General features: G+C 35.6%; 1 protein-coding gene across 2 annotated transcripts in view; it reads right to left on the bottom strand.

Moving 5' to 3' along the window:
- Nucleotides 1-26,589, bottom strand: part of ELP4 (elongator acetyltransferase complex subunit 4) — a 243,698-nt gene that overhangs the window by 98,756 nt on the left and 118,353 nt on the right. Inside the window, exon 10 of one of the 2 annotated variants that reach the window (XM_029207346.1) lies at nucleotides 8,627-8,664. The exons of the other annotated variant lie outside the window; for it this stretch is intronic. Coding sequence (XP_029063179.1) covers nucleotides 8,635-8,664 — 30 coding nt within the window. The 3' untranslated portion in view covers nucleotides 8,627-8,634. Of the gene's footprint in view, nucleotides 1-8,626; nucleotides 8,665-26,589 lie in introns of those variants that run through there. 2 annotated transcript variants of the gene reach the window in all.

Below are 26,589 nucleotides of genomic sequence, written 5' to 3'. Positions count from 1 at the left end.
TGCGCACCTGGAGCCTGTGCTCCGCAACGGGAGAGGCCACAACAGTGAGAGGCCCACGTACCGCAAAAAAACCCCAAAACAACAACAAAAAAAAACCCCTAGGAATAAACCTACCTAGGGAGACAAAAGATCTGTATGCAGAAATCTAAAAGACATTGATGAAAGAAATTAAAGATGATACAAACAGATGGAGAGATATAACATGTTCTTGGATTGGAAGAATCAATATTGTGAAAATGACTATACTACCCAAAGCAATCGACAGAGTCAATGCAATCCCTATCAAATTACCAATGGAATTTTTCACAGAACTAGAACAAAAAATCTTAAAATTTGTATGGAGACACAAAAGACCCCAAGTAGCCAAAGCAGTCTTGAGGGAAAAAAACAGAGCTGGAGGAATCAGACTCCCTGACTTCAGACTATACTACAAAGCTACAGTAATCAAGACAATATGGTACTGGCACGAAAACAGAAATATAGATCAATGGAACAAGATAGAAAGCCCAGAGATAAACCCATTCACCTGTGGTTAACTAATCTATGACAAAGGAGGCAAGGATATACAATGGAGAAAAGACAGTCTCTTCAATAAGTGGTGCTGGGAAAACTGGACAGCTACATTTAAAAGAATGAAATTAGAACACTCCCTAACACCATGCACAAAAATAAACTCAAAATGGATTAAAGACCTAAATGTAAGGCTGGACACTATAAAACTATTAGAGGAAAACATAGGAAGAACACTCTCTGACATAAATCACAGCAAGATCTTTTATGGTTCACCTCCTAGAGTAATGGAAATACAAACAAAAATAAACAAATGGGACCTAATGAAACTTCAAGGCTTTTGCAAAGCAAAGGAAACTACAAACAAGACGAACAGACAACTCTCAGGATGGGAAAAAATATTTGCAAATGAATCGACAGACAAAGGATTAATCTCCAAAATATATAAACAGCTCATGCAGCTCAATATTCAAAAAACAAACAACTCAATCCCCAAATGGGCAGAAGACCTAAATAGACATTTCTCCAAAGAAGACATAAAGATCGCCAAGAAGCACATGTAAAGCTGCTCAACATCACTAATTGTTAGAGAAATGCAAATCAAAACTACAATGAGGCATCACCTCACACCAGTTAGAATGGGCATCATCAGAAAATCTACAAACAACAAATGCTGGAGAGGGTGTGGAGAAGAGGGAACCCTCTTGCACTGTTGGTAGGAATGTAAATTGATAGAGCCACTATGGAGAACAATATGGAGGTTCCTTAAAAAACTAAAAAGAGAACTACCATACCACCCAGCAATCCCACTACTGGGCATATACCCAGAGAAAACCATAACTGAAAAAGACACATGCACCCCAGTGTTCACTGCAGCACTATTCACAATAGCCAGGTCATGGAAGCAACCTAAATGCCCATCGACAGACGAATGGATAAAGAAGATGTGGTACATATATACAATGGAATGTTACTCAGCCATAAAAAGGAACGAAATTGGGTCATTTGTAGAGACATGGATGGACCTAGAGACTGCCATACAGAGTGAAGTCAGTCAGAAAGAGAAAAACAAATATTGTATATTAACGCATGCATGTGGAATCTAGAAAAACAGTACAGATGAACCAGTTTGCAGGGCAGAAATTGAGACACAGATGTAGAGAACAAACGTATGGACACCAAGGGGGGAAAAGCAGTGGTGGTGGGGGTGGGGGTGTGATGAACTGGGCGATTGGGATTGACATGTATACACTGATGTGTATAAAATGGATGACTAATAAGAGCCTGCTATATGAAAAACAACAAAAACAAAAACAAAACTGGGAAACGCATGCCCTTCGGGTTTTTCTTTTTTTAAACATCTTTATTGGAGTATAATTGCTTTACAATGTTGTGTTAGTTTCTGCTGTATAACAAAGTGAATCAGCTATACATATACACATATCCCCATATCTCCTCCCTCTTGCGTCTCCCTCCCACCCTCCCTATCCCACCCCTCTAGGTGGTCACAAAGCACTGAGCTTATCTCCCTGTGCTATGTGGCTGCTTCCAACTAGCTATCTATTTTACATTTGGTAGTATATATAAGTCCATGACATTCTGTCACTTTGTCCTAGGTTACCCTTCCTCCTCCCCGTGTCCTCAAGTCCATTCTCTACATCTGCATCTTTATTCCTGTCCTGCCCCTCGTTTCTTCAGAAGAATTTTTTTTGTTTTTTTGTTTTTTTTGGATTCCATATATATGTGTTAGCATACGGTATTTGTTTTTCTCTTTCTGATTTACTTCACCCTGTATGACAGACTCTAGTCCATCCACCTCCTACAAATAACTCAGTTTTGTTTCTTTTTATGGCTGAGTAATATTCCATTGTATACATGTGCCACATCTTCTTTATCCATTCGTCTGTCGATGGACACTTAGGTTGCTTCCATGTCCTGGCTGCTGTAAATAGAGCTGCAATGAACATTTTGTTACATGACTCTTTTTGAATTATGGTTTTCTCAGGGTATATGCCCAGCAGTGGGATTGCTGGGCCGCATGGTAGTTCTATTTTTAGTTTTTTAAGGAACCTCCATACTGTTCTCCATAGTGGCTGTATCAATTTTGAAAAACTGAAACCATTTCCTGTAACGTCAGGAACAAGACAAGGTTGTCCACTCTCACCACAATTATTCAACATAGTTTTGGAAGTTTTAGCCCTTTGGGTTTTACAAAGACTTTCCAGTGGTATATGGGCATGGACAGTTTTCAAAGAATTCAATTTTGAGATCTTCAACTTTCATAGTTAATCTCTCTTAAAATTAATCTACTTTGAAAATACACCTACAGTCTGCAGTTCTACGTTTCTCACATTGAACTTGACAAAAGGAGGGCATGGCCCTAACCTACCCTGGATCTTAGTGTGGTGCATTGCTCTTAGGGAAGTGTCCCATGACTGCAGAATAAAGGCAAACTAATGGGGGCTTGCACCTTGTTTCATATTAACCAGTGGACAACCTCATGGCAATGAAAAGTGAGGAGACTGCTTCAGAAACACGTTTATTGGAATTAAAAAATGAAGTCTAGACTTCTCATGAATCCGACAATGACTGCGAATTATGCTATAGCATGGACCTTTTCTGTAAATTGAATAAGCTAAATCTTTACTTCACGTTTTTTTTTGTTTGTTTGTTTTTGCAGTACGCGGGTCTCTCACTGGTGTGGCCTCTCCCGTTGCAGAGCACAGGCTCCGGACGTGCAGGCTCAGCGGCCATGGCTCACGGGCCTAGCCGCTCCGTGGCATGTGGCATCTTCCCGGACCAGTGCACGAACCCGTGTCCCCTGCATCGGCAGGCGGACTTTCAGCCACTGCGCCACCAGGGAAGACCCTACTTCACGGTTTTGATGAAAATATTTTTAAAGCATGTATTTAATAGGTCAGAAATTATACCCTTTGTCACTATTTACACTTATAATGAAAAGTTTTATATGTCAATTTAAAAATGTGTGTGGAGCATATGGTTTAAAAAAAATTATTTCAGAGAGTACTCGAACAGAAAACACATGAACCAAGAGATCCTTTCCATGCCACTGCATATTACCTCACTTTTTCTACTTCTTGTTCTGTTTCCTTTGTTCTTGGGCAAATTCAAGTTACTCAATGCCCCACTTAATACGATCATTTCAGACTGAATTATTTCTAAGTCTTTCTTCGAGGATATGCCCAATTTCATGAATATGTTCTCCCTTCAATCTAAAAGCAATATTATATTTCTATCTATCACTTGGATTTGTAAACTTCTAAAGCTAGTATTTACCTCTAAATATGTAGTTACTTAAACAGAAGTAATGACATTAGGCATATTAGTATTCAGTTAACTCTTTTAGTCAAGCTGTTCTTTAGTAAATATATATAAGAACAATGATATTGAATAAAACTTGCTAAAGGTGGCCCTAACCTGAAAGCTACAAAGAGGGCTGTGCCCTTGGAGTCTGTTATGGGTTGAACTGGAGCTTAGCAATTCACTTGATGTGTTACCCTGGGCAAGTGACTTGACATCTGTAAGCCTTCTCATCCTACTCTGAGGGCTAGTTGTGGGGATTAAGTGAGATAATGCAGTTATAATGTCTGACTCTATTAAGCACTCAATAAATGATAGCAATAAATGATCTCATTATTATTATTATTACTACTAGTATACTAGTACTAGTATACTACTAGTATACATACACTCACTCTTGTATGTAATTTAAATAGAAAAGGGGAGAAAATAGATAAATTGAGATAAACTGAGACATACAAACTTACTAATCTAAGAATATTTACTGAGCACCTTATCATGTGTCAGACTGTTCTAAGCAGAACAGAATAAGGACAAATCTTTATTCCTGTGAAGCTCATGTTCTAGTATAGGAAGATAGAAGATGAACATAATAAATAAGAACTTTATAAACAAACAACCATATCCAAAAATGGGCATAAGACCTAAATAGACATTTCTCCAAAGTGGACATACAGATTGCCAGCAAACACATGAAAAGATGCTCAACATCACTAATCATTAGAGAAATGCAAATCAAAACCACAATGAGGTACCACTTCACACCAGTCAGAATGGCCATCATCAAAAAGCTACAAACAATAAATCCTGGAGAGGGTGTGGAGAAAAGGGAACCCTTTTGCACTGTTGGTGGAAATGTAAATTGATACAGCCACTATGGAGAACAGTATGGAGGTTCCTTAAAAAACTAAAAACAGAACTACCACATGACCCAGTAATCCCACTACTGGGCATATACCCTGAGAAAACCATAATTCAAAAAGAGTCATGTACCAAAATGTTCACTGCAGCTCTATTTACAATAGCTAGGACATGGAAGCAACCTAAATGTCCATCAACAGATGAATGGATAAAGAAGATGTGGCACTTATATACAATGGAATGTTACTCAGCCATAAAAAGAAACGAAATTGAGTTACTTGTAGTGAGGTGGATGGACCTAGAATCTGTCATACAAAGTGAAGTAAGTCAGAAAGAGAAAAACAAATACTGTATGCTAATGCACATGTATGGAATCTAAAACAACGGTACTGATGGACCCAGTGGCAGGGCAGGAATAAAGACGCAGATGTAGAGAATAATGGGCTTGAGGACATGTCAGGGGAAGGGGAAGCTGGGACAAAGAGAGAGTAGCATTGACATGTATACCCAACCAAATGTAAAGTGGATGGCTAGTGGGACGCTGCTGCATAGCACAGAGATCAGCTCGGTGCTTGTGATGACCTAGAGGGGTGGGATAGGGAGGGTGGGAGGGAGGGGACATAGGGATATATGTAAACACATAGCTGATTCACATTGTTGTACAGCAGAAACTAACATAATATTGTAAAGGAATTATACTCCAATAAAGATATTATAAAAGAAGAAACTTATGTAGCATATTAGCAGGTGATGGGTGCTATGGGAAAACATGGAGCAGACTAAGAGTGATTGAGAATGGCAGAATGGGGGTAAACTGTGACTTTGAAATGGATGGCCAGGAAAACTTCATTAAGAAGGTGATGTTTTAATATTTGAAGGGGTGAGGAAGGTAGCTATGAAAAGATCTGAGCGGCAAAGGGAACAGCAAAGGCCCTGAGGCTTGGCATGTTCAAGGAAGAGCGGTGTGGCTGAATCACAGCAGATTGTGGGAGAGGAATAAAACATGAGATCTGAGAGTTAAGGCAGCCGGGTCAATAGTGTCTTCGTGGTCACTAAAGGACTTCTCAGTGAGATGGAGAATTGATGGGGAGTTTTGAGCAGATAAATGACATGATCTGTTTTATGTTTTAAAAGACTCATCCTTCTGACTGCAGTAAAAAAATAAAAAAGAACAAAAGAACAAATTGAAGGAGGTCAGGGTTAAAAGCAGGTATCTAGTTGGGAGGCTATTACAATAGTCCAGGCAAAGCATGATGATGGTTTGGACTGAATGGTAGCATGGGAGTTGGTGAAAACTGGTTTAATTATGAATACATTTCAAAGGCAGAGTCAACAGGATTTTCTGTCAGATTGGATGTCGGGCAAATACTGATTGTTTTATTTAAGGATGGAAAAAAAAATCTTATTGTAACCACCAGAAAAAGATTATATGACTATAGTGTTTTCAGAGAGGTGAGACTTCTATAACTTCCACAGTATAAGTACCTGAGAGGTAAGGTGAGGACAGAAACCATGTGTAGTGTTTGCATTTCCCAGAGTGCTTACATCATAACTTTAACATTATATATATTTAATAAATATATATATTTAAAAAGTTTAAATGAATTAATTGCTATATCATGCTACATTCTTTTGACTCTTGGGGGCAAGAACTCTGTCCATTTAATCTGTAACAATCTCTTCCCTCCCCTGTCCTCATTCTTCACTTCTATTTGACTGTGATGATTTTTCCGGCTTGCAAAGAATTTATAAGCTAAGGGAACCAGATGGATAAACGACTACCTTTTTGTAGGATTAGCAATAAAATAGGAAAAAGGGGGTTATAGCAATTACCAACCATTTAGCTTCAGTAATTTTCAAAGCTTCAGTACTGCCACATCATCACAAATACACCTCTAGTACCTAGCACAGCTTACACTCCCAGGTGTTTTTATTTTTTTTAAAGGAACATATTTCATTTTATTTTTTAAATTTTTTTAAACATCTTTATTGGAGTATAATTGCTTTACAATGGTGTGTTAGTTTCTGCTTTATAACAAAGTGAATCAGTTATACATATACATATATCCCCATATCTCTTCCCTATTGCATCTCCCTCCCTCCCTCCCACCCTCCCTATACCTCCTCTCTAGGTGGTCACAAAGCACTGAGCTGATCTCCCTGTGCTATGCAGCAGTGTCCCACTAGTCATCCATTTTACGTTTGGCATGACACTCTTTGTCCCAGCTTCCCCTTCCCCTTCCCCATCCCCATATCCTCAAGTCCATTCTCTAGTAGGTCTGCGTCTTCATTCCCATCTTGCCCCTAGGCTCTGCATGACCATTCTTTTTTTGTTTTTTAGATTCCATATATATGCATTAGCATACGGTATTTATTTTTCTCTTTCTGACTTACTTCACTCTGTATGACAGACTCTAGGTCCATCCACCTCACTACACATAACTCAATTTCGTTTCTCTTTATGGCTAAGTAATATTCCATTGTATATATGTGTCACATCGTCTTTATCCATTCATCTGTTGATGGACACTTAGGTTACGTCCATGTCCTGGCTCTTGTAAATAGAGCTGCAGTGAACATTTTGGTACATGACTCTTTTTGAATTATGGTTTTCTCAGGGTATATGCCCAGTAGTGGGATTGCTGGGTCATATGGTAGTTCTATTTTTAGTGTTTTAAGGAGCCTCCATACTGTTCTCCATAGTGGCTGTATCAATTTACATTCCCACCAACAGTGCAAGAGGGTTCCCTTTTCTCCACACCCTCTCCAGCATTTATTGTTTGTAGATTTTTTGATGATGGCCATTCTCACTGGTGTGAGATGATATCTCACTGTAGTTTTGATTTGCATTTCTCTAATGATTAATGATGTTGAGCATTCTTTCATGTGTCTGTTGGCAATCTGTATATCTTCTTTGGAGAAATGTCTATTTAGGTCTTCTGCCCATTTTTCTATTGGGTTGTTTGTTTTTTTGATATTGAGCTGCATGAACTGCTTGTAAATTTTGGAGATTAACCCTTTGTCAGTTGCTTCATTTGCAAATATTTTCTCCCATTCTGAGGGTTGTCTTTTCGTCTTGTTTATGGTTTCCTTTTCAGTGCAAAAGCTTGTAAATTTCATTAGGTCCAATTTGTTTATTTTTGTTTTTATTTCTATTTCTCTAGGAGGTGGGTCAAAAAGGATCCTGCTGTGATTTATGTCATAGAGAACCCCAGTCCTCTCCCTGGGATCTGACCTCTGAAGCCCGAGCCTCAGCTCCCAGCCCCGACCTGCCCTGGCGGGTGAGCAGACAAACCTCTCTGGCTGGTGCGTGCTGGTCGGCACTGATCCTCTGTGCGGGAATCTCTCTCCTCTGCCCTCCGCACCCGTGTTGCTGCACTCTACTCCGTGGCTCTGAAGTTCCCCCCTCTGCCACCTGCAGTCTCTGCCCGCGAAGGGCCTTCCTAGTATGTGGAACCCTTTCCTCCTTCATAGCTCCTTCCCAGAGGTGCAGGTCCTGTCCCTATTCTTTCGTCTCTGTTTTTTCTTTTTTCTTTTGCCCTACCCAGGTACGTGGGGAGTGTCTTGCCTTTTGGGAGGTCTGAGGTCTTCTGCCAGCATTCAGTACGTGTTCTGTAGGAGTTGTTCCACATGTAGATGTATTTCTGATGTATTTGTGGGGAGGAAGGTGATCTCCACGTCTTACTCTTCTGCCATCTTGAAGCTCCTCTCCCAGGTTTGTTTTTTTTTTAAACTAGGTTCTCGAAATCTCAATTGATGAAGACATTGTTACTGATATCATATAAATAAGTAACATTCCGTTTGATTTAGTAATACAAGCACAATGTTAATTCAGTTCATAAATGTAAAATTAAATTGTTTCAGAATTCTTGTTCCTGAATAAATCATGTTTAATTTGTGAGTGTCTTCAGGTTTGAGAGAAGAACCATGCCCTGGCGTTTTTCAAATAGGCCTTATGTGAAGACCCCAATGCTGTAGGGAATAATGTTTTAGCTCCAATTATTTCCAATTCGAAAATGTATAACTGGCAAAATAAAGAAAAACCGTTGGTGTAGGTCAAGCTAAAAAGGTAACTCATATTAACAGTCTAATAAATGACTTTCCATATCAAGTGTTTTGGCATAGCTTTCCAAATATACTCATAATATAGACTTCTATTTAAATTAGATAGAAATACATGTTTCCCCATTTTCTATCTTTTATTACAGAAAATGTGTCAACTACAGAGATGGTGATGACTGACAACAGCACACTTAAAGGTTTTCCTATTAAAATGTCAAGAGCATGCAAGCAATTTAACACACGAACTCAGAGGCAATTTTTTCCCATATTTAGTGAGTGAGGAATATATCTTCAATACTTTGGTATGAATCCATTATTAAATAAAGTGCCCTACAATGTTTAAAATGTTCTAAAAGGTTAAATAACGTTCTATTAAATGCTCTATTAAATAAAAATTTCAGGAGGTTCTAACCAGATCTGGTATTGTTTATTAACATTAAAAAACAATACCAGTGGGGCTTCCCTGGTGGCGCAGTGGTTGAGAGTCCGCCTGCCGATGCAGGGGACACGGGTTCATGCCCCGGTCCGGGAGGATCCCACATGCCGTGGAGCGGCTGGGCCCGTGAGCCATGGCCGCTAAGCCTGCGCGTCCTGAGCCTGTGCTCCGCAACGGGAGAGGCCACAACGGTGAGAGGCCCGCGTACCGCAAAAACAAAAAACAAAAAACAAAAAACAATACCAGTGACTTTACTTTCGCCAGTGCAGTAAACAGACTGATGGATTGCTAATGGTATCATCCATGCTGGATATCTCTAAAAATCATACTTTGGTTTGTTTTTATGGTCATATACTACATTTCTTATATCAAAGGCAATCTTAAATAATAAGTTGTAGTATAAAAGCATCTCTAAGAAATCCTTCTCCAGTCCCATTAAATAGTGTAACAATGATCTAATTAGCATTTCATTAGATACGTAATCAAAAGAAGCAAGAAGTAAGTACTAGCATATTATATTGCATAGCAGAAATTCCAAACATATTTGGCATGTCTAAACACTTATTTCTAAGTGTTTTCTTTTTAATAATTCATATCTAAAGTTTTGATAATTAAAGTAGTAGAGTTTGTTATGGATGACCGATAATGGGATTAGAGCTTATGGATCAAAAACATGGCATGTGAGATCTCATCAAAAACTACTGTCACATCATAATAGTTTTATTAATTTTTTGGGTTTTACTCATCCACACTTAACAGAATATCACCAGTTCATATGAAAGCCATTTGGGAGCATGTTATTAGAATTGCATAGTAAATGAACTGTTCATGTGATGGCTGTTTTATTGAATTATTACTTTTAACTTACATGTGCTCAATAAAAGTCATATCTGAGGAGTTACATGTAGATTTTTCACAGTAACAGAATAAACACCATTTATAACAAATGCCTTATGACAAAATCCCCTTTCAACAAAAGACTTCAAAGTCCCAAATGATGGCATGCATTTTTTAAGAAGAACTGATACAACTTCAATGTAACAGAACAACTGTAAAGTCCTTTAGAAACTGCTACAACAGAGAAGACCTTTTTTTTTTTTTTGCGGTACGCGGGCCTCTCACTGTTGTGGCTTCTCCCGTTGCGGAGCACAGGCTCTGGATGCGCAGGCTCAGCGGCCACGGCTCACAGGCCCAGCTGCTCCACGGCATATGGGATCTTCCCGGACCGGGGCACGAATCCGTGTCCCCTGCATCGGCAGGCGGACTCTCAACCACTGCGCCCCCAGGGAAGCCTGAGAAGCCCTTTATTGAATCATGCTACGAGTAGAGTACACTCATGTTGGCTCCATTGTCATTAATTACTTAAAACTGGGTCCAGCTGAGTAGGCTGGCGAAGGCCATGGAGTGACCTATAGAGCTATCCAGAGGTTTTCCAATCACTAAGACATAGAGTGCACTATTTACAGTCATCGGCCTCATCCCTGCTGCCTCAACCCCTTCACCTACCTTCTATGGTCTCCCCAGAAAAACAAAAATGAATACTACACAGCTAACAGCCAGTCCCTGCTTAAAAAATAAAATTCTTGGTAGGAGTGAGAGAATGGTAATACTGTAGCAGACCTAGAGCTTGATAACCTATCTTAGCCGAAAGCAGCTACACCATAAGTCTCGTGACTACTTCAGAGGTTCATGGATTTCTGTATGTAGCATAGTCAGGAAAGAAAAGTGCTTTTCACAGTCACTTCACAAGTAAGTCTAGCTGTTGCTTTCTGTTTTGAGATGCTGCAGCCATTATTCACTAGGGAGCTCAACATGCCATTAGAAAGGCTGTTGTTAGGATCTGTGCTTTGGGGAATCTATGTTTAGTTATCTGCATCTAAATATGCATATGCATCTGTGGGAGTTATGAGGTGCTAGGCTAGGCTAGACTACATTTTTGTTATGTGCCTTTTAGTTCAACTGAAAGAACGTAGGAAAGTGGGAAAATATCTTGTTTACAAAGGCATAACATTTATACTGTATTAAGTCTCTAAAATCATCTATAATGCATGATATCTACTTTTTAAAAATAACTTTATTTATTTATTTTTGGCTCTGTTGGGTCTTCATTGTTGTGCGTGGGCTTCCTCTAGTTGTCGCGAGCAGGGGCTACCCTTTGTTGCGGTGCACGGGCTTCTCATTGTGGTGGCTTCTCTTGTTGCGGAGCACGGGCTCTAGGCACACGGGCTTCAGTAGTTCTGGACCAGGGCCTGAACCCATGTCCCCTGCATTGGCAGGCGGATTCTTAACCTGCGCCACCAGGGAAGCCCATGATATTTACTTTTAATGACTGAAAGTGTGTGATGTTTCTTCCAGTTGTTTAAGTAATATAAAATGAATACTTATATACTTCCCATTGTAAACCTTAAATACTTTCTGATGGCACTAGGCCGGTTAAAATGATTTCTACTTTTAACCTTGCATGTTAGATGAGCTATAAAATTCATGTTTTAAGTTCTGTTCTGTAGTGTAGGGACACATTAACAATTTTTTTTTTTCCTCAAAAATCTTCTAAGTGGACAGTTTGTGATTCAATGTGTAAATATGTAAGCAAAGAAACCATTCAGCTAACTTTACGGTTTTATTTTGAAAATTAGGCTGATGTGTAAGGAAACCAAGGCCCTTTACTTTCTACTTGAAATCTTTAATTACAAGCATTATACATTTGAAAGGCATCCTAAATTAGGTATTATCTTAGCCCTACCTTTATTTACTTTTACATAATTATCCTGATGAGAAATATAACATTACACAAAATTACTAACCCACTTTTTAAAAAAATGTTTCCTATGTGATAAACACATTACATATGAATTAGGGCAATAAATCTCCAACTAAAATAGCTAGGAGTTAATTAAAAAGTGGGAACTACAATTCCTATTTCTTGGTTAGGAAGAAAGTAACCTTATGCGAAACTGATTTTTGGGAAATATTTTATGAATAAAATTTCAAGATACAACTTTATAAATGATATAAAAATGGCTATTTTAAAAAAATGGTTATTTTAATGCCCATTTTAGAGGAAAAAAAAGACAACCTCGAGAAACATGACTTTTGACACCAATGGAAAAAGCAAAAGGCTTTCTTTGCTTGAATTTTTCACTTTGTATTATTGTGAAGTGTCATTGAGACAGAATCACAATGTGACATTTTTGTCCTCATCTTTGATGTCTGCAGCATAAAATTATTATTCTTAGAGAGAGGGAGAAGGAGTCTCCTATTTGGAAACAATGAGGTTTATTGTGTAAGAAACTGGAAGGAAAAATCATGTTCTTCAATAGCAGAGTGGCTCCAAATCCTCTAAAGGAATGGTCAAAGAAGATGGTCAGGACACAACACTTCCAATCTGAATTTTAAACAGTGATTCAAATTATCATAAAATAATTAATCACGTTTCACTCAAGTGATAATAGATGTAAATGTCAATTGACTGGGAACAATGAATATGTAAGCCCATGGGATATTACTATCCAATGTTATCAAGATGTTATCAACTTGGCACCTCCCCTCTATTTCAAGGGTACATTTTAAATGCTCAGTTGGTTTGGCTTTAATTAGTCATCCTGATAGGTAGCCATACTGAATCTCTACAACAGGTCTATAGAGGGAAGAGTTAGAGATATAATACAGACTAGCTAAAAAAAACAACATTAAATTTATTTATTAGGGTTTTAATGAATCAAGCAACATACTTTCTCATTAAAAAGGTAAGTTTTATGTAAGCCAAAGATTTAGAAAGAAGTCAATATTGGCAGGGAAGGGTGAATGGAACGGAGAAGGAGCTAGAAAAATCTTCACCAAGAAGGAAAGATTGAGTTAACTGCTATAGTTTTTTTTTTTTTTTAACTTCAGGCTGATAGAGGGGAGTAGTCCAACCTTAACAACAAGAGACAGTTTGGTAATTAGGGAAAATTTAAACAGTTTGGTATGGCTAATATGGCACGGAAAGGGTTGCCCTGGGTTTGGGCATTGAGGATTGAGGACTAGTGCTCTTCCCCCAAGAGCAGACAACTCAGACCCACACAGGGAGCTAGTTAAAGATGGAGTCAGGGTACAACATTGTACCTATAGTCAACAATAATGTACTGTACACTTAAAATTTTATTAAAGGGATAGATCTCACGTTAAGTATTGTTATGACAGTTTTAAAAAAAGGCAATTGTAGTCAGATATTTAGCAGAGTTCCACATATTATTAGTTTTTCATTCAACAAACACTAAACTCCTCTTGTGTCTTAGATCCTGTGTTAGGTGCTGTGGATGCATTAGTGAATAAGAATATGACACAGTTTCTGTCACCAGGTTACAGTATGGTAGAGAGACATCAGGGAAACAGAAAATTAAAATAATGTTATAAGTGCTACACCAGAGATAATTTACAAGATATTCTGGGAAAACAGGTGGGCTACCTAACTTGGTCTTGGAGAATTAGGAAAGACATTTTAGAAGAAGTGACATCTACTTCAAGAACTAAAGGATGAATCTTAAGACCAATCTGGCAAGAATACTTGGAGGAAAGGGGAGAATATTTTTGGCATTTACAATAGACCTGGAAGTGACAGAATGGGCCAATGTGGGTACTGCAAGTGAGAGTCAGGCTGCAGCTGGGAGCTCAGGCAAGAGATGAGTCTGGAGAGGTGGCCAGAGACCAGATATGATGGATGTATTTTGATAAAAAGCACCGAACTAGGTAAAATAGTCACCTAAAAGTATTTTCATAAATATTTACTGAATAATTAAGAAAAATGTATGGATGATCTTGCCTTCCAGGTAATTAGTCCTCCAAACTTCAGTTGACCCAGTATACACATGATATTGAAATAACGGTTTCATCCTATGTCAGGCCATCTTAACCACCCCTACAAACACCGCCCCCTCCACACCCACACCCCCAAAGGAAATTTCATCCCAATTTCTAAAGGAAAAATGATGGAATTATTTTAATGGGAAATAATTATACCTTCTTGATATAAACACAAGACTTGAGTGTTGCCATTTTACTAAAAATAGTCTGAAGAGCACAATGATTTTGTCCTATGTGATGGTATTAAGGTATTTTTCAGAATAATTTTATATAAGCTATTTACTAAAAGGCATGACCATTTTACTTTCTTTTCTTGTCACATTTTTCATGCTTAGGCATATAAGTATATTTAAAAAGTACTGAAAAAAGGTTGTATTAAAACCCAAAACAAAAAGCATAATTATTTAAATATTACACAAAACATCATATTAATCTGCTTGTTTTCTAAATTTAAAATAAACAAGTTCTACTTTCCAAATGAAGCAAGTGTTTTATCAAATCATAACTATTCAATGATTACCATTTTTAAATTTTTGAATATTTACTGTAAAGCAATGTAATATCCACTCTTCTGATTAGAAAATAGATGCTTATGGGAAAAATGGAAGCAATTTTATTTTAAAAAATATGCAGATGTATTGTATAATAAAAAAGTATATTTAATGATCATATAATTAGATGGGAGGAGTAACTGGCTATTGTAAGATAAATGGATCACAGATTTTACTGCCTGAGTTAAAATGTAGCACAAAATTAAGGCTGCCTACCATTAGAGTCAGTGTATAAGTTAGACTTTTTTCATTTAATCACTTTTGGAATAAAGAACATATATAAATAGTTTACTAATTTACTTCGACAGTACTCACTTTTCTTCAGATACATGTCACTGAAGTATATTATGCAATCACTGGTAGAAATTATATAGTTAAAATTAAAAAATGTGGAAATATATAAATAGTTTACTAAAACTTTTTTCAGGATACTTAGGTGATGTTACTGAATTCTTATGTAGCTCACTGGTAACCATTATATTAGTTAAAATAAAAATACTGTAGAAAATAACAAAAGTTAAAGCAGACTAAGCTCATTTGTTAAAAATAATTTATATTGCATCCAAAAATATGTTTCCACTCACTATACTGACCAAACAATTATCTCTGTGATACTAGGAAATCAATTCATAGAAATTTCCAAAATAAAGTCGATGATTATCTGACATTAGGTGCTTTAGAAAAGCTTTGTTCGGAATGCTTAGTGATTATATTGGTGCTTCATAAAATTGTAGAAAATATGGCCCTTACTAAAACGAACCTTTCCCAGGGAATAATAAACTTTAGTTAAAAGTAAAGGACAGGGCTTCCCTGGTGGCACAGTGGTTGGGAGTCCGCCTGCCGATGCAGGGGACACGGGTTTGTGCCCCGGTCTGGGAGGATCCCACATGCCGTGGAGCGGCTGGGCCCGTGAGCCATGGCCGCTGGGCCTGCGCATCCGGAACCGTTAGGAACGAACTTATTAAGTGCTTGCTCTGATGAACTAACAGAACCACATGGGCAAAACTTCTCAGGCCATCTGAACATCTTCAGGTAGAATCACATTTCAACAATCCAGGACAGACTAAAATAGACTCCACTTAAAAACAAACTTCTAGGTGTGGTCTTTGAAAATCCACTTAATATTCAAATAGCTTCATTTAAATAACCCCAGTCCTTCCTTTTCCAATTTAAATCTGTTGTTCACTTGGTCCTCCATGTTGGTTGTTAACAGTAGCCTTAATATTAACCCCCCCATACACATCCTTGAAAATTACTGCAGATTTCTCTTTTTCCAGGGTATTAACAGTAAGTCTTTAACATCTCCTTGTCCATCATCTTAAAATGTTTGATAATTTCTGATTCCAAAAGAAAGATATTTTTACAAGGACATAATGCAGCAATTAAGTTTATTTTCATAGGTAGCCATTTTTCTTTAGACTCTACATAGCAATGGTAAAAAATGATGATTAAGCCTACATAAGGATCTTTATCAAAAAATTATAATAATATTTCCTTTGACAGTGTTCAATTTATTGTTCTCTTTAAATCTATTTTTAATCTTTAAAGAATTTGAAAGATTTTTATGTTAAAATGAGAGAATTAAAGTCTTTTAGAAATATTCTGTAATATAAAAATTTACTGAGGTGTTTCAAGAACTGATAAATTTAGGTAAGGGTGAAAATACTAAAACTAAATCTTTGGTATTTGACAACTGTGGTATATATAAGAGAACATTATAGAAAGCATAAATATTTTAAAAAATGAGTTTATGGTTTTTAACACACAGCAAAACTAACCTATAGGTAGTACTTATAATGGTAGAAAATGTTTACCAAACATTTTTGAGTAAAAAAAGTTTTGTAGTTAAAAGAAATCCTAATGAAAATTAGAAAAATTAGAGAGAGAGACAGAGACAGAGACAAAGAGAGGGAGAGAGAGAGAGAGAAAAATCTCTCTTCTGTAACAGGCATAGTTTAAGTCTTGTTTCACAAATAAAAGGACCCTCCCTAACATATGGAGTAGTTGCCATGTCCTCCCAGGGATGGTCTGTAGCTATGTTCACCTCAGGCTCATCAAGAAGAGGTGAACTGTCAAATATAATTTCAGTCATAGGATGGTTTGGTTGAGACAGATTAGTGGTATGCAATCATGATAGATAGTTTATCCTAGCTCCAAACCGCCGCTTGGGAAATCTTGAACTCAAATGAACAGAGACTCAGTCATTATTAGTGTCAAAAAGGTATACAAAGACAAAATTTGGTTGGCAGCATGAAAGATGAATCAAGGCGAAAAAGTGACCAATTGCATGTTCAAAATCGAAATTGAGAGGCATGCTACAGTTTGGAAATACTTTAAATACCAGAATAGTCATATATTATTAATTGTTCATTGATCACTAATGCGTTTCTCTAAAGTAAAATATTTTTAGAAAGACAACATAAATTACATGTGTCATCTTATTTCAAAATCTTTACTCTCAAGGTGATGCAGAATAGTCCCCTCTTATAAGAATAAGCAAGAAAAATATTTTTTAAAATGTATGTTATTTTTAAATATCTTTCCTTCAGTTGGATATTCCAAGAAAAAAAGACTTTTTAAAAGAGAAAAATTAGTTTTGTGGAAATAGTTTAATATTTAAATGTTATACAGTTTGACGACTTTCTTAGGAAGAAATCAGCATAAACTTAAAATGTGGACGAGCTTAACTAAAGAAACTTCAAAATATTTTCTAAACACTGGAAAATATATATTTATAAATTGTAAAATGCATTATTCTATTAGTAAACACAAACCTTGGTATCTTTAAATCAGACCTCCCCCCTCACCCCCCCGCAACCAAATATCCACAAAAAGAATGTCCTCAAGTGTCACTGCCTGAAGTGATATGCTCTGACAAATCTAACAGCTCTTTCTGTGTCATTCCTAATGCACTTGTCACTCAGTATTATCCATCCTCATTAATGACAATGGGAAAGTTTATCTTGGGAACACGTTTTAAATCATCTACTCTTTACAATGGGACCATGAAATCTCTTACAAAACATGAGGCGGGAACTACTCTGACAACAAAACCCCTTCCTGGCAGCTTTATTCTTAATTCCTGTTCAAGGAGTAATCTGTTTATTATAAAATCATACAGAACAATATATTAAACAGAATTTGAAACAAGAATAGCTAGTGTGATTTTCAAGCTTACAAGTATTTTTACAACATTTTTATTAGGCTGAAAACACGTAGTTGAGTCCTTTTTGTGTGGTTTCATGCAATCTTCTTTTCTATTCTATATTATAAACACCTTTGAAAAAGAGTTTTGTTTTATCTAATTTTAAAAGTTTTTAAATGCCAAGGACACTAATCTTTATATAATTATTTAAAAAATAATAATATGCATGAACTTAAATAAAAGCAATTTTGAGTAAACTGTCCTTACATGTTTAAATTTCCTAATTAAATGCTGCAAGAATCCAACTCAAGTCTCTTACGACTTCATAATAATCTTATCAGTCCCCAAATTACTTTTAATAATATATTTACATTTTAAGCTTCAATATAACATTTCTTTGCCTAAGAAATTCCTACAGTTTAAAAAAAAAACACAAGAAATAAGCAAAACTTCTTGATCCATAGTGTCCACTTAAACTTACTGTTTTAATTTGACTATCAATTATATATATCCTAGGTAGTGTGGATAATGAGCAGCTAATTGTTGGGGGGTATACTTCCGCTGATAAAATTAATACTTGTTAGAAATATGTCTATATGCCTCTTATTATTCAGCCATCAAAAGTTTAATGATACATTTTCATTAACTTACTGTATAGTAAATTAATCTTAAGTAGATTATAATAATAAAGTTGAAAAATTACATTTAATGTTGATTTTATCACTTTTAATCACCAGAAGCCCATTTGTGAATTCAAACATGCTACAAGTAAAACATCAAATTTTAATATTAAAATTGTATGAACCTGTAATTTACCCTTTTTACTTCAGAATTCAGGACCACTACTTTAATGTTTCTAATTAATGCTTTATTTTTGTTTTAAAAAGTTCCTCTAAAGGATGTTGTAAAAATTATATGGGCTTCATGTTTAAGACTCTAAGTTAAATATACAATAAATACCACAAAATGGTTAATTTAATTGATGTTTTAAAAAAGAAATAAAAATCTAAGGAAAACTAAGAAGATATATACATAAATTAGAACTGTTTCTCACATATTAGATGTTTATTATGAATTGAATGATAGTATATACAAAATAGCAATTAATGTGTGGCTTCAGAAAGCAGAATTAGTACTAATGGGTGGGACATTGTTTTAGCGTCTGAAAGAATTTTCTAGCAACTGTCATTGGCAGAGATTGAAATGGGTTGCCCCTAAGAAAGTGGGTTCCACATGATTACAGAGCGGCTAAGTGGGAAAATATGTGCACACAATAAGAAGCTGGCTTTGAAGCACATTAAGCTCCCTTCCAATTTTAACCTTTTAATAAATCTAGGTATTTTCTCAAAGAGATACCTGCATTAATTCTAAAAGTGCAAATGATCATGTGAATTCTTTATTACTCAAATAGAGCTTAATTTTACGTCTACAAATCATATCCCCTAATTGACAATTCCCTCAATAAATATTCTTTAAAGTATGTAGCCTTCTCAAGTAGGGGTTCTTCTTTATAGCAAACTTTCTCAGCAAATGACCATATAGTAAATATTTTTGGCCTTGTATGCCATAAGATCTTAACTTAGTGGTATAGTGTGAAAGCTGCCACAGGCAATACATAAACTAAAAAAGTCTTGCTGTGTTCCAATAAATGTTTATTTTAAAAAACTGCAGGGCTGGATTTGGCCCACAGGCCATAGTTTGCTAACCTCTTGCTTTAAAGCATCAGAGGCATAGTTGGTTTAAAATTGCCTTTTACTTACCTAATTTTACGTGGAGCAAAACTTAAGAACCTTTCCAATAAAATGATGGGAATGTTATAATAATTGCATGCTAAGGCAAAGAAATGGCCCATATTTATGGCTGTGAAGAGTAGATCACATTTCCAAAATATCTTTACATGTACCCTTTCTGTTTCTTGACTGAACTACACATTAAGCCAATAGGACATGTGGAGGAAATGCATTCAGTTATAAATTATGCCCTATAAAGATTTTCTTCTAAATACGATTGTCCTTAAATTTCTATCTGGACCCCAATGGTTTCCCAGGAGAAAATTCTTAAGAAGCCAGACTAAAGAACTATATTGGTACTTGTCAGTTCCACATGCACAAAGAGGTAAATGGGATGATTCTTCACTAATGATACTTATATATTCTGTTATTATGGAAGTGATATTAGTTGCTTTGTTGCCAATGTGTATTTAAATATGAATTGTAGAATATCCAAGATGCTGTATTCAAATTCCATTGTACATAATTATTTCATCCCTAACTCATAAGTCTTAAAAATCTTTTACAATATTTTTCTGTTAAAAGCCAGGAAAACATATTAGGCAATAAAATCAGCTCTATTGGCCAGAGAAGACCAGACATATTAACAGTCACTTACTGGGTCAAAGTGGGTTAGAAGGTATAGGTACTTTAAATCCAGGAATTAGGACTGATTGCTCTCAGCTCTGGAAGACTTTACAAATTTAGTCCGAATCTAATAGTGCCCTTAAGGAATAAGACTGGAAAACCCTTATTGACATTTACAGAATGTTTATTATCATACATCTTTTAAGATAAAGTGTTCAAAATAGTTTTCAAATGGCAATAAAATGACCATAATGAAATTATGATTCAAATAGATCACATTTTGTTAACTAAACATTATATTTTTTTCATTTCCTATCTAGTATTAGATATCTAGTATATTTGAGGAGCATTTTTTTATTTTTTATTTTTTTTGTGGTACGCGGGCCTCTCACTGTTGTGGCCTCTCCCGTTGCGGAGCACAGGCTCCGGACGCGCAGGCTCAGCGGCCATGGCTCACGGGCCCAGCCGCTCGGCGGCATGTGGGATCTTCCCGGACCGGGGCACGAACCCGTGTCCCCTCCATCGGCAGGCAGACTCTCAACCACTGTGCCACCAGGGAAGCCCCAATTTTTTTCATTTTTGATAGTACACAGAAACCAGAAAGAAAATTAGGAGTGGAGTTGTTGTGTGTCTGAATGGCCAAATTCAGAGGGAAGAATCTAGAAAGTGCTGGTAAATTTATTTCATTAGTGTATTTTTACTAATTTGATATTATTTTGAGAATAAAAAATTAGGTACAGCTCATAAGTATATATATAAAACATGTAAAATATAAATATATTAAAATTATTTTAAAGTACAAACTATCTTCTTTTCATCATTACTTTTATTTTAATCCTAAAGTCTTAATTTATTGAAAAATCAGATGACTAAATTCATTTAGCACAGATCATTATTAATATGTCTTCTGCACTACCATTTTTTTCCCTAAGAGCATTGGAAAGGCTATGAAAGATAACTAAAATAAGTCATTATCCAGTTCGATGCCTTTTTCATACCTATCGCTGATAAGTTTTGAACTTCATTACAGAGAAAAGGGAGTATGTACAACTTAGCCATTTTGAAACATGTTAGCTTTTTGGTAAAGGCCATTTAAACACTACCACTGTGCTGTGTTTATCTACACCTGGACATGATCCATATATTTAATTAAAAAATTTGTGTGCATTTATGTGTGTGTGAGCAGTTTTCCTTAAAAACTGTAGTTATATACTCTAATAATTTTCTATAATTATTTATGTCAATAATATAGCACTAGTGCATTTGGTTTTGCTGGACATTTTAGCAAATGTTTATAAAAATATTAATAAACTGGTATCATGTCAGTTTTTTTCCTTTGCCCACTGAATACAAGATAAGTTGACACATTTATTTACAGGCTCACCAAGGGCAATCCATTTCATGCTATAGCATTGACCCTTCACAATGATCTTGTAAATTAGTAGTCTATTATAATATGTACAAGTGACCTTTAATTGCACCAAGAGGCTTTTTGTTAAAAGCTTTTTCAGTGCTACACCATAGCTACAGTATAAGTTGGTAAAATATTCCTTAGATTACTGAGCAGGAATATCAACAAAAAAATGCCCCTATCAAAATAAGTAAATAAAAATTTTGAGGTATTTAAGTCTACACTATAATAATGCCTTTTAAATAACTATTGATCACAAAGATAGGCTATTTTTCTAATTATATAAGAATTAAATATTTAGAAGATTCATAAACAATTTATTAAGTTCTTAAAATCTAATCAAATACAACTTTGTTTTTGATAATAACCTTTGGAGACAAAAATAGCTAAATCAAACTTGATACTAGCTTCATTTTACAACAGAAAATTTTAATTTTATTAACAGACACCTCCTCTCTTTTTACTAAATGACTATACAATTGTAACTTTTACTACTTTGAAATGTTTAGTGAAGAATCATATACCTAACAAAACACAGACAAATACATTCCAAGTGTTTTTTATATTAAGTAGTGATATTTAAAACAAATTTTCAGTAAAGTATAGGGTCAGATATTTCGACTGATTTACTCAGAAATTTCTGAATGACTGCAATATATTTTTGACATACTTACAAAAAGTTGAAACCAAATACTCGATTTCATTAAACCATGTATATTGGGTATCTTATTTCTGGAAGGCTCATGCCAAAATGATTTAGTTTGATTCTCTACAACAATGGTGGGTTGACTTGACAGCACCTGACAAAACAGTTCAGTGAACTTCACTGTACCAGATACAAAGAACCTGAACTGGCTACTCTACGGAATGTCCACTGTGGCAGAGAGTTATGACTGTAATAACTTTGACACAATTTTAATTTCTACTTAAATAAGAGAACTGCTTTACTAGTTGTGTGCCCAAAGGCATTTCCATTACATCCCAGTTTCTCTTAATTATTTATTATGGTCCCCCAAATCTTGCCTTTTAAAAATTAATAATTTATATTTAATCTCATATTTCCTTAATGAGGAACACAATTTCTTCTTATTACTAAACTATAGGAAACTTTTTTAGTAATATTACTCTATAAAAGGAAAATATTTTGTGATCGTAAGATTTACTGTTTAATTTTGCTTAAAGGTGGTATTCAAAGAATTTCCAATAAATGAAACATTTGCAACAGAAAAAAAAAAAAGGTTTTAGTATGAATGGATCAAACCTTCATTAGAACCAGTTATTATAAAGGGGAGGGCAAAATTATAAAATTTTTTTTAATTTTTGAAAAACTGAAATTTGGTTGACTCTTACTATAAGTTGTATACAGCTTAATTATCTGAAGATAATTTTTGATGCTCCAAAGATGATACATTAAAATAATTTAGAAAAATATAAAATGTAATATAAAAACATGGTAACTATCTATGAGCAAATTAATATTTGAAAAAGTACCTGAATGATGTCAATTATACTTTAATAAAAAAAGAGTACCTGAATGTAGAACTTAAGTGAATACAATAATAATATATTGTTACTAAATTTGGGATACTTTTGAACCATATCAATATAGTTGACTAGAATAAGGGAACCATATTTCTCTGTATAGAATACTTTCCCCACCTTATTTAGCTAAGATCTAGAAATCCTGAAGAAGTGTATAGTGTTTTAGTAAAAGGCTTTAGTTTTTATGAATTAATTTTTCTATTAAAAACCCCTACCTGGGCTTCCCTGGTGGCTCAGGGGTTAAGAATCCGCCTGCCAATGCAGGGGACACCTGGGAAGATCCCACATGCTGCGGAGTAGCTAAGCCCGTGTGCCACAACTACTGAGCCTACACTCTAGAGCCTGTGAGCCACAACTACTGCGCCCACATGCCACAACTACTGAAGCCCGCGTGCCTAGAGCCCGTGCTCCGCAACAAGAGAAGCCACTGCAATGAAGAGTAGCCCCCGCTCGCCGCAACTAGAGAAAGCCCGCACACAGCAATGAAGACCCAACACAGCCAAAAAAAAAAACCAAACACCTACCATATACCAGAAGTAAGTAAAAAATGAGGAAAGAACAACCCTGCGACCCTAATTATATATATATATATAAAATATTTTGCTATATTTTATGTGTGTGTATACACACACACACAACATACATAACATAGCAAAATATTATATAACAGGGAAGCTAAGATAAATCCAGTCTGAGTTTTATAATGTATTTATAAAAGTAGAGTAGAAATTCTTGTTAGGAACAAAAGAATTTTTAACTTGAATGTTAAAAGATTATGTATAAATATGCAAGTATACATACATACACACATGTTATGTTTACCTGTACATATATGTATGCACCTACATACATACCTACACATTTTTTGGAGGTTCGTTCTTTTTTATCAGGGCAGAGGCTTTTTTGGCTTATGTACTGAAGATGAGATGGTGGTTCATCTTGGGGTGTGGTGAGTAGTTAGTGGTTAAGAGCACAGGCTTTGGAATAAAACAGACTTGAATGTAAGTGTCATTTCTGTCAGTTAGTATTAACTCTGTGTCTTTGGCTAAGTTAAGTTGCTTGATCTCTCTGAACCTTAAGTTTCCTCGCATGTATAGTATAGGTAATAGTGGTACATGGCATTGTGAGATCTATGAGGAAATGTCTATAAAGCACACGTAGTAGTCTCAGGACTCTGTTAAACACTCAATCAAACTTTTAATTTTTTATTAATAATTATTAGCAGAGCTCCTGAACATGTTAACTTTCCAGTATGATTCTGCACATGGAGTCAGAAGATCTGAATTGAGTCCTGGCTACAAGCACAGCTCTATGACTTTGGGACTGTTTTATAACTCCTTATGTCTCCTTATTAGAATGTGCATTATAATATCTACGGCAAGGGTTCCTATGAGGATCAAATAAGAATTAAATATGGTAATATATGTGAAAGTACCCAACACAATGCCTAGAATAAATGAGATACTCAACACACATTTTTAAAGAAAGTTATGATAGATACAAGTTACTTTAAAAATAGCACTTTAACAAATATTTATGGAACACCTACTACACATGCTCAGGATTTAGCTGCAAACAAGACAGAGTATGTCCCTACTCTTGTGAAGCTTACAACAGGTAAGGTTGGGTGAGGTTGGGTAAATAAACAAATTAACTGATAAACAGCTATAGTAATACATCAGTGTTACACTATGAATTAAAATAGCGTACATGATAGAAGGTAGCTGAGTGAGTACTTCAGATGGGCCAGTCAGGGAAGACCTCTCTAAGAAGGAGACTGGACTATTTAATCTATAATCCAGCGATAAGAAAAAGCCATAAAAGGAATGGAGGAATGAATATTCTGGACATTTGCTGTGCAAAGACATTGAAGGACTAAGGATGTTTTTGGTATAAAAGTATCCTCAAAGCTACCTATATCAATCAAAAAGCTCACGGATACCATCTTTATTAAGCTCTGCTATGTATTTCTTACTCTTTCAAGTACCTTGGAGGCTATATTAGTAAAATATATATTCTTACCTCCTAGGAACATAAAAATGCATTTAGCTGATGAAATGGGACAGCCATGATTTGTCATCATTTTTTGTTTTCTCTTTTCCTATCCTCCTTAGACACTATAAGTAACACATTGTGGGGGGAAGTGTTTCAGGGAATAACATGTAAACTGAGTGAATTCTGCTACAGCAGTTCTACAAAGGCTTTAAAAAAAAATCCCTGAAGTACTGCAATATAATTTTCCTGGAGCCACATCATAGAACACATACAAAAATGTTTGTATCTGCAAAATTTAGGAAGGAGAAGAGATAATTTTCTACTTGCACCCTTATGCAATGCTAAATCTGTATCATCCTGGTCTCAAAGGTGAGATTACTGCACTACAGTAGGTAGGTACCACAGGATCTTTAGGAGAGACCCATGGACTGAAGACTATTTGGCAAGATTCTAAGTATTTGACTTTTGCTTTATGCAACTATCTCGCTATTCAAATATATGCTTTCCTTAAATTTCCTAAGTAAAATGCAGTAGGAATTAGTATAAAAAATAGTGCAGTGTGAAATATTAGACCTTAAGTTCAATTTATAAAAGGACGATTTTTTTAATAGAAATGATTCAAAGTCAAGGTGTCATAAGATATTTAAAAGTATCTCTCAAAGAAACAGGATTCATTTGATGTAATGAATTACAAGTTTAATATCTTAGGTGTTGCTGACCATACAGAAACTTTAAGATATGTAATAGCCAAACATGAATTTACTCTTCCTTGCCAAGAGAAGCACTGATGTTCTGCCAGCCAAACTCACAGGAAGCATGTGAAACGAACACAAAAGCAAACAGGCCTTATGCTGCCTAAGGGAAAGTCAGCAAGATGGCAGCTTCAATCATTTGGAATAATACTAAAGCAGCCTTAGGCTCTTCTCAGAATGGAAACATGTCACTATTGCTGCAATATTCCAACAAATCAGAATGCAGAGAAAAGAACACTTATGCAATCATGTCCTGGAAGGGCACTTTACTCAACATTTAAGTGGAAAATAATTATAAAGAAATTTCAGAAAAATTGTAGTGAAGATAAATGATGCAGGGAAAAATGTTTTTTCTTTCAACACGCTTAATAGGTTTTTAAAAAGCTTACCACTTAGAAACAATTTCCTTTTATTTCCTTTTACATTCTCCTTAAGGAATTATTAATGTAAAGACAAATTTTTATGAAGCAGTAAGTGAAAAGTTTGGGATTCAAGCTGCCAGTAAGAAATACTCATTCCCTCCCCCCCCACCCCCAATATAGTACTATTACTTTTGAAGTTTGATCAAAGGGAATAAGCTTTCACAACATTCATATAGGAAGTTAAAAAATACTTCAAATATTTTGGGAACTTACCTAATCAGTATACTTTTAGCATGTGTCTAGTCATGTAGCCATCTTTGGTCAATCATCAAAAAATCAAAGGCAAATTGGCATGACTCAACCCTAACTTTAATACCGCATGATTGTGTCGTGTAAGCTTGTTTTGTGTGAGAGCTGCTGTGGTTTTAGCAGAGAGATTAAC

The sequence above is a fragment of the Monodon monoceros genome, unplaced genomic scaffold (genome assembly GCF_005190385.1).
Source record: "Monodon monoceros isolate NGI ecotype Baffin Bay Population unplaced genomic scaffold, NGI_Narwhal_1 Super_Scaffold_7, whole genome shotgun sequence".
NCBI lineage: Eukaryota > Metazoa > Chordata > Mammalia > Artiodactyla > Monodontidae > Monodon > Monodon monoceros.
Note: the sequence above shows the minus strand (reverse complement) of the source record. Positions and strands in the feature narration are given on the sequence as shown.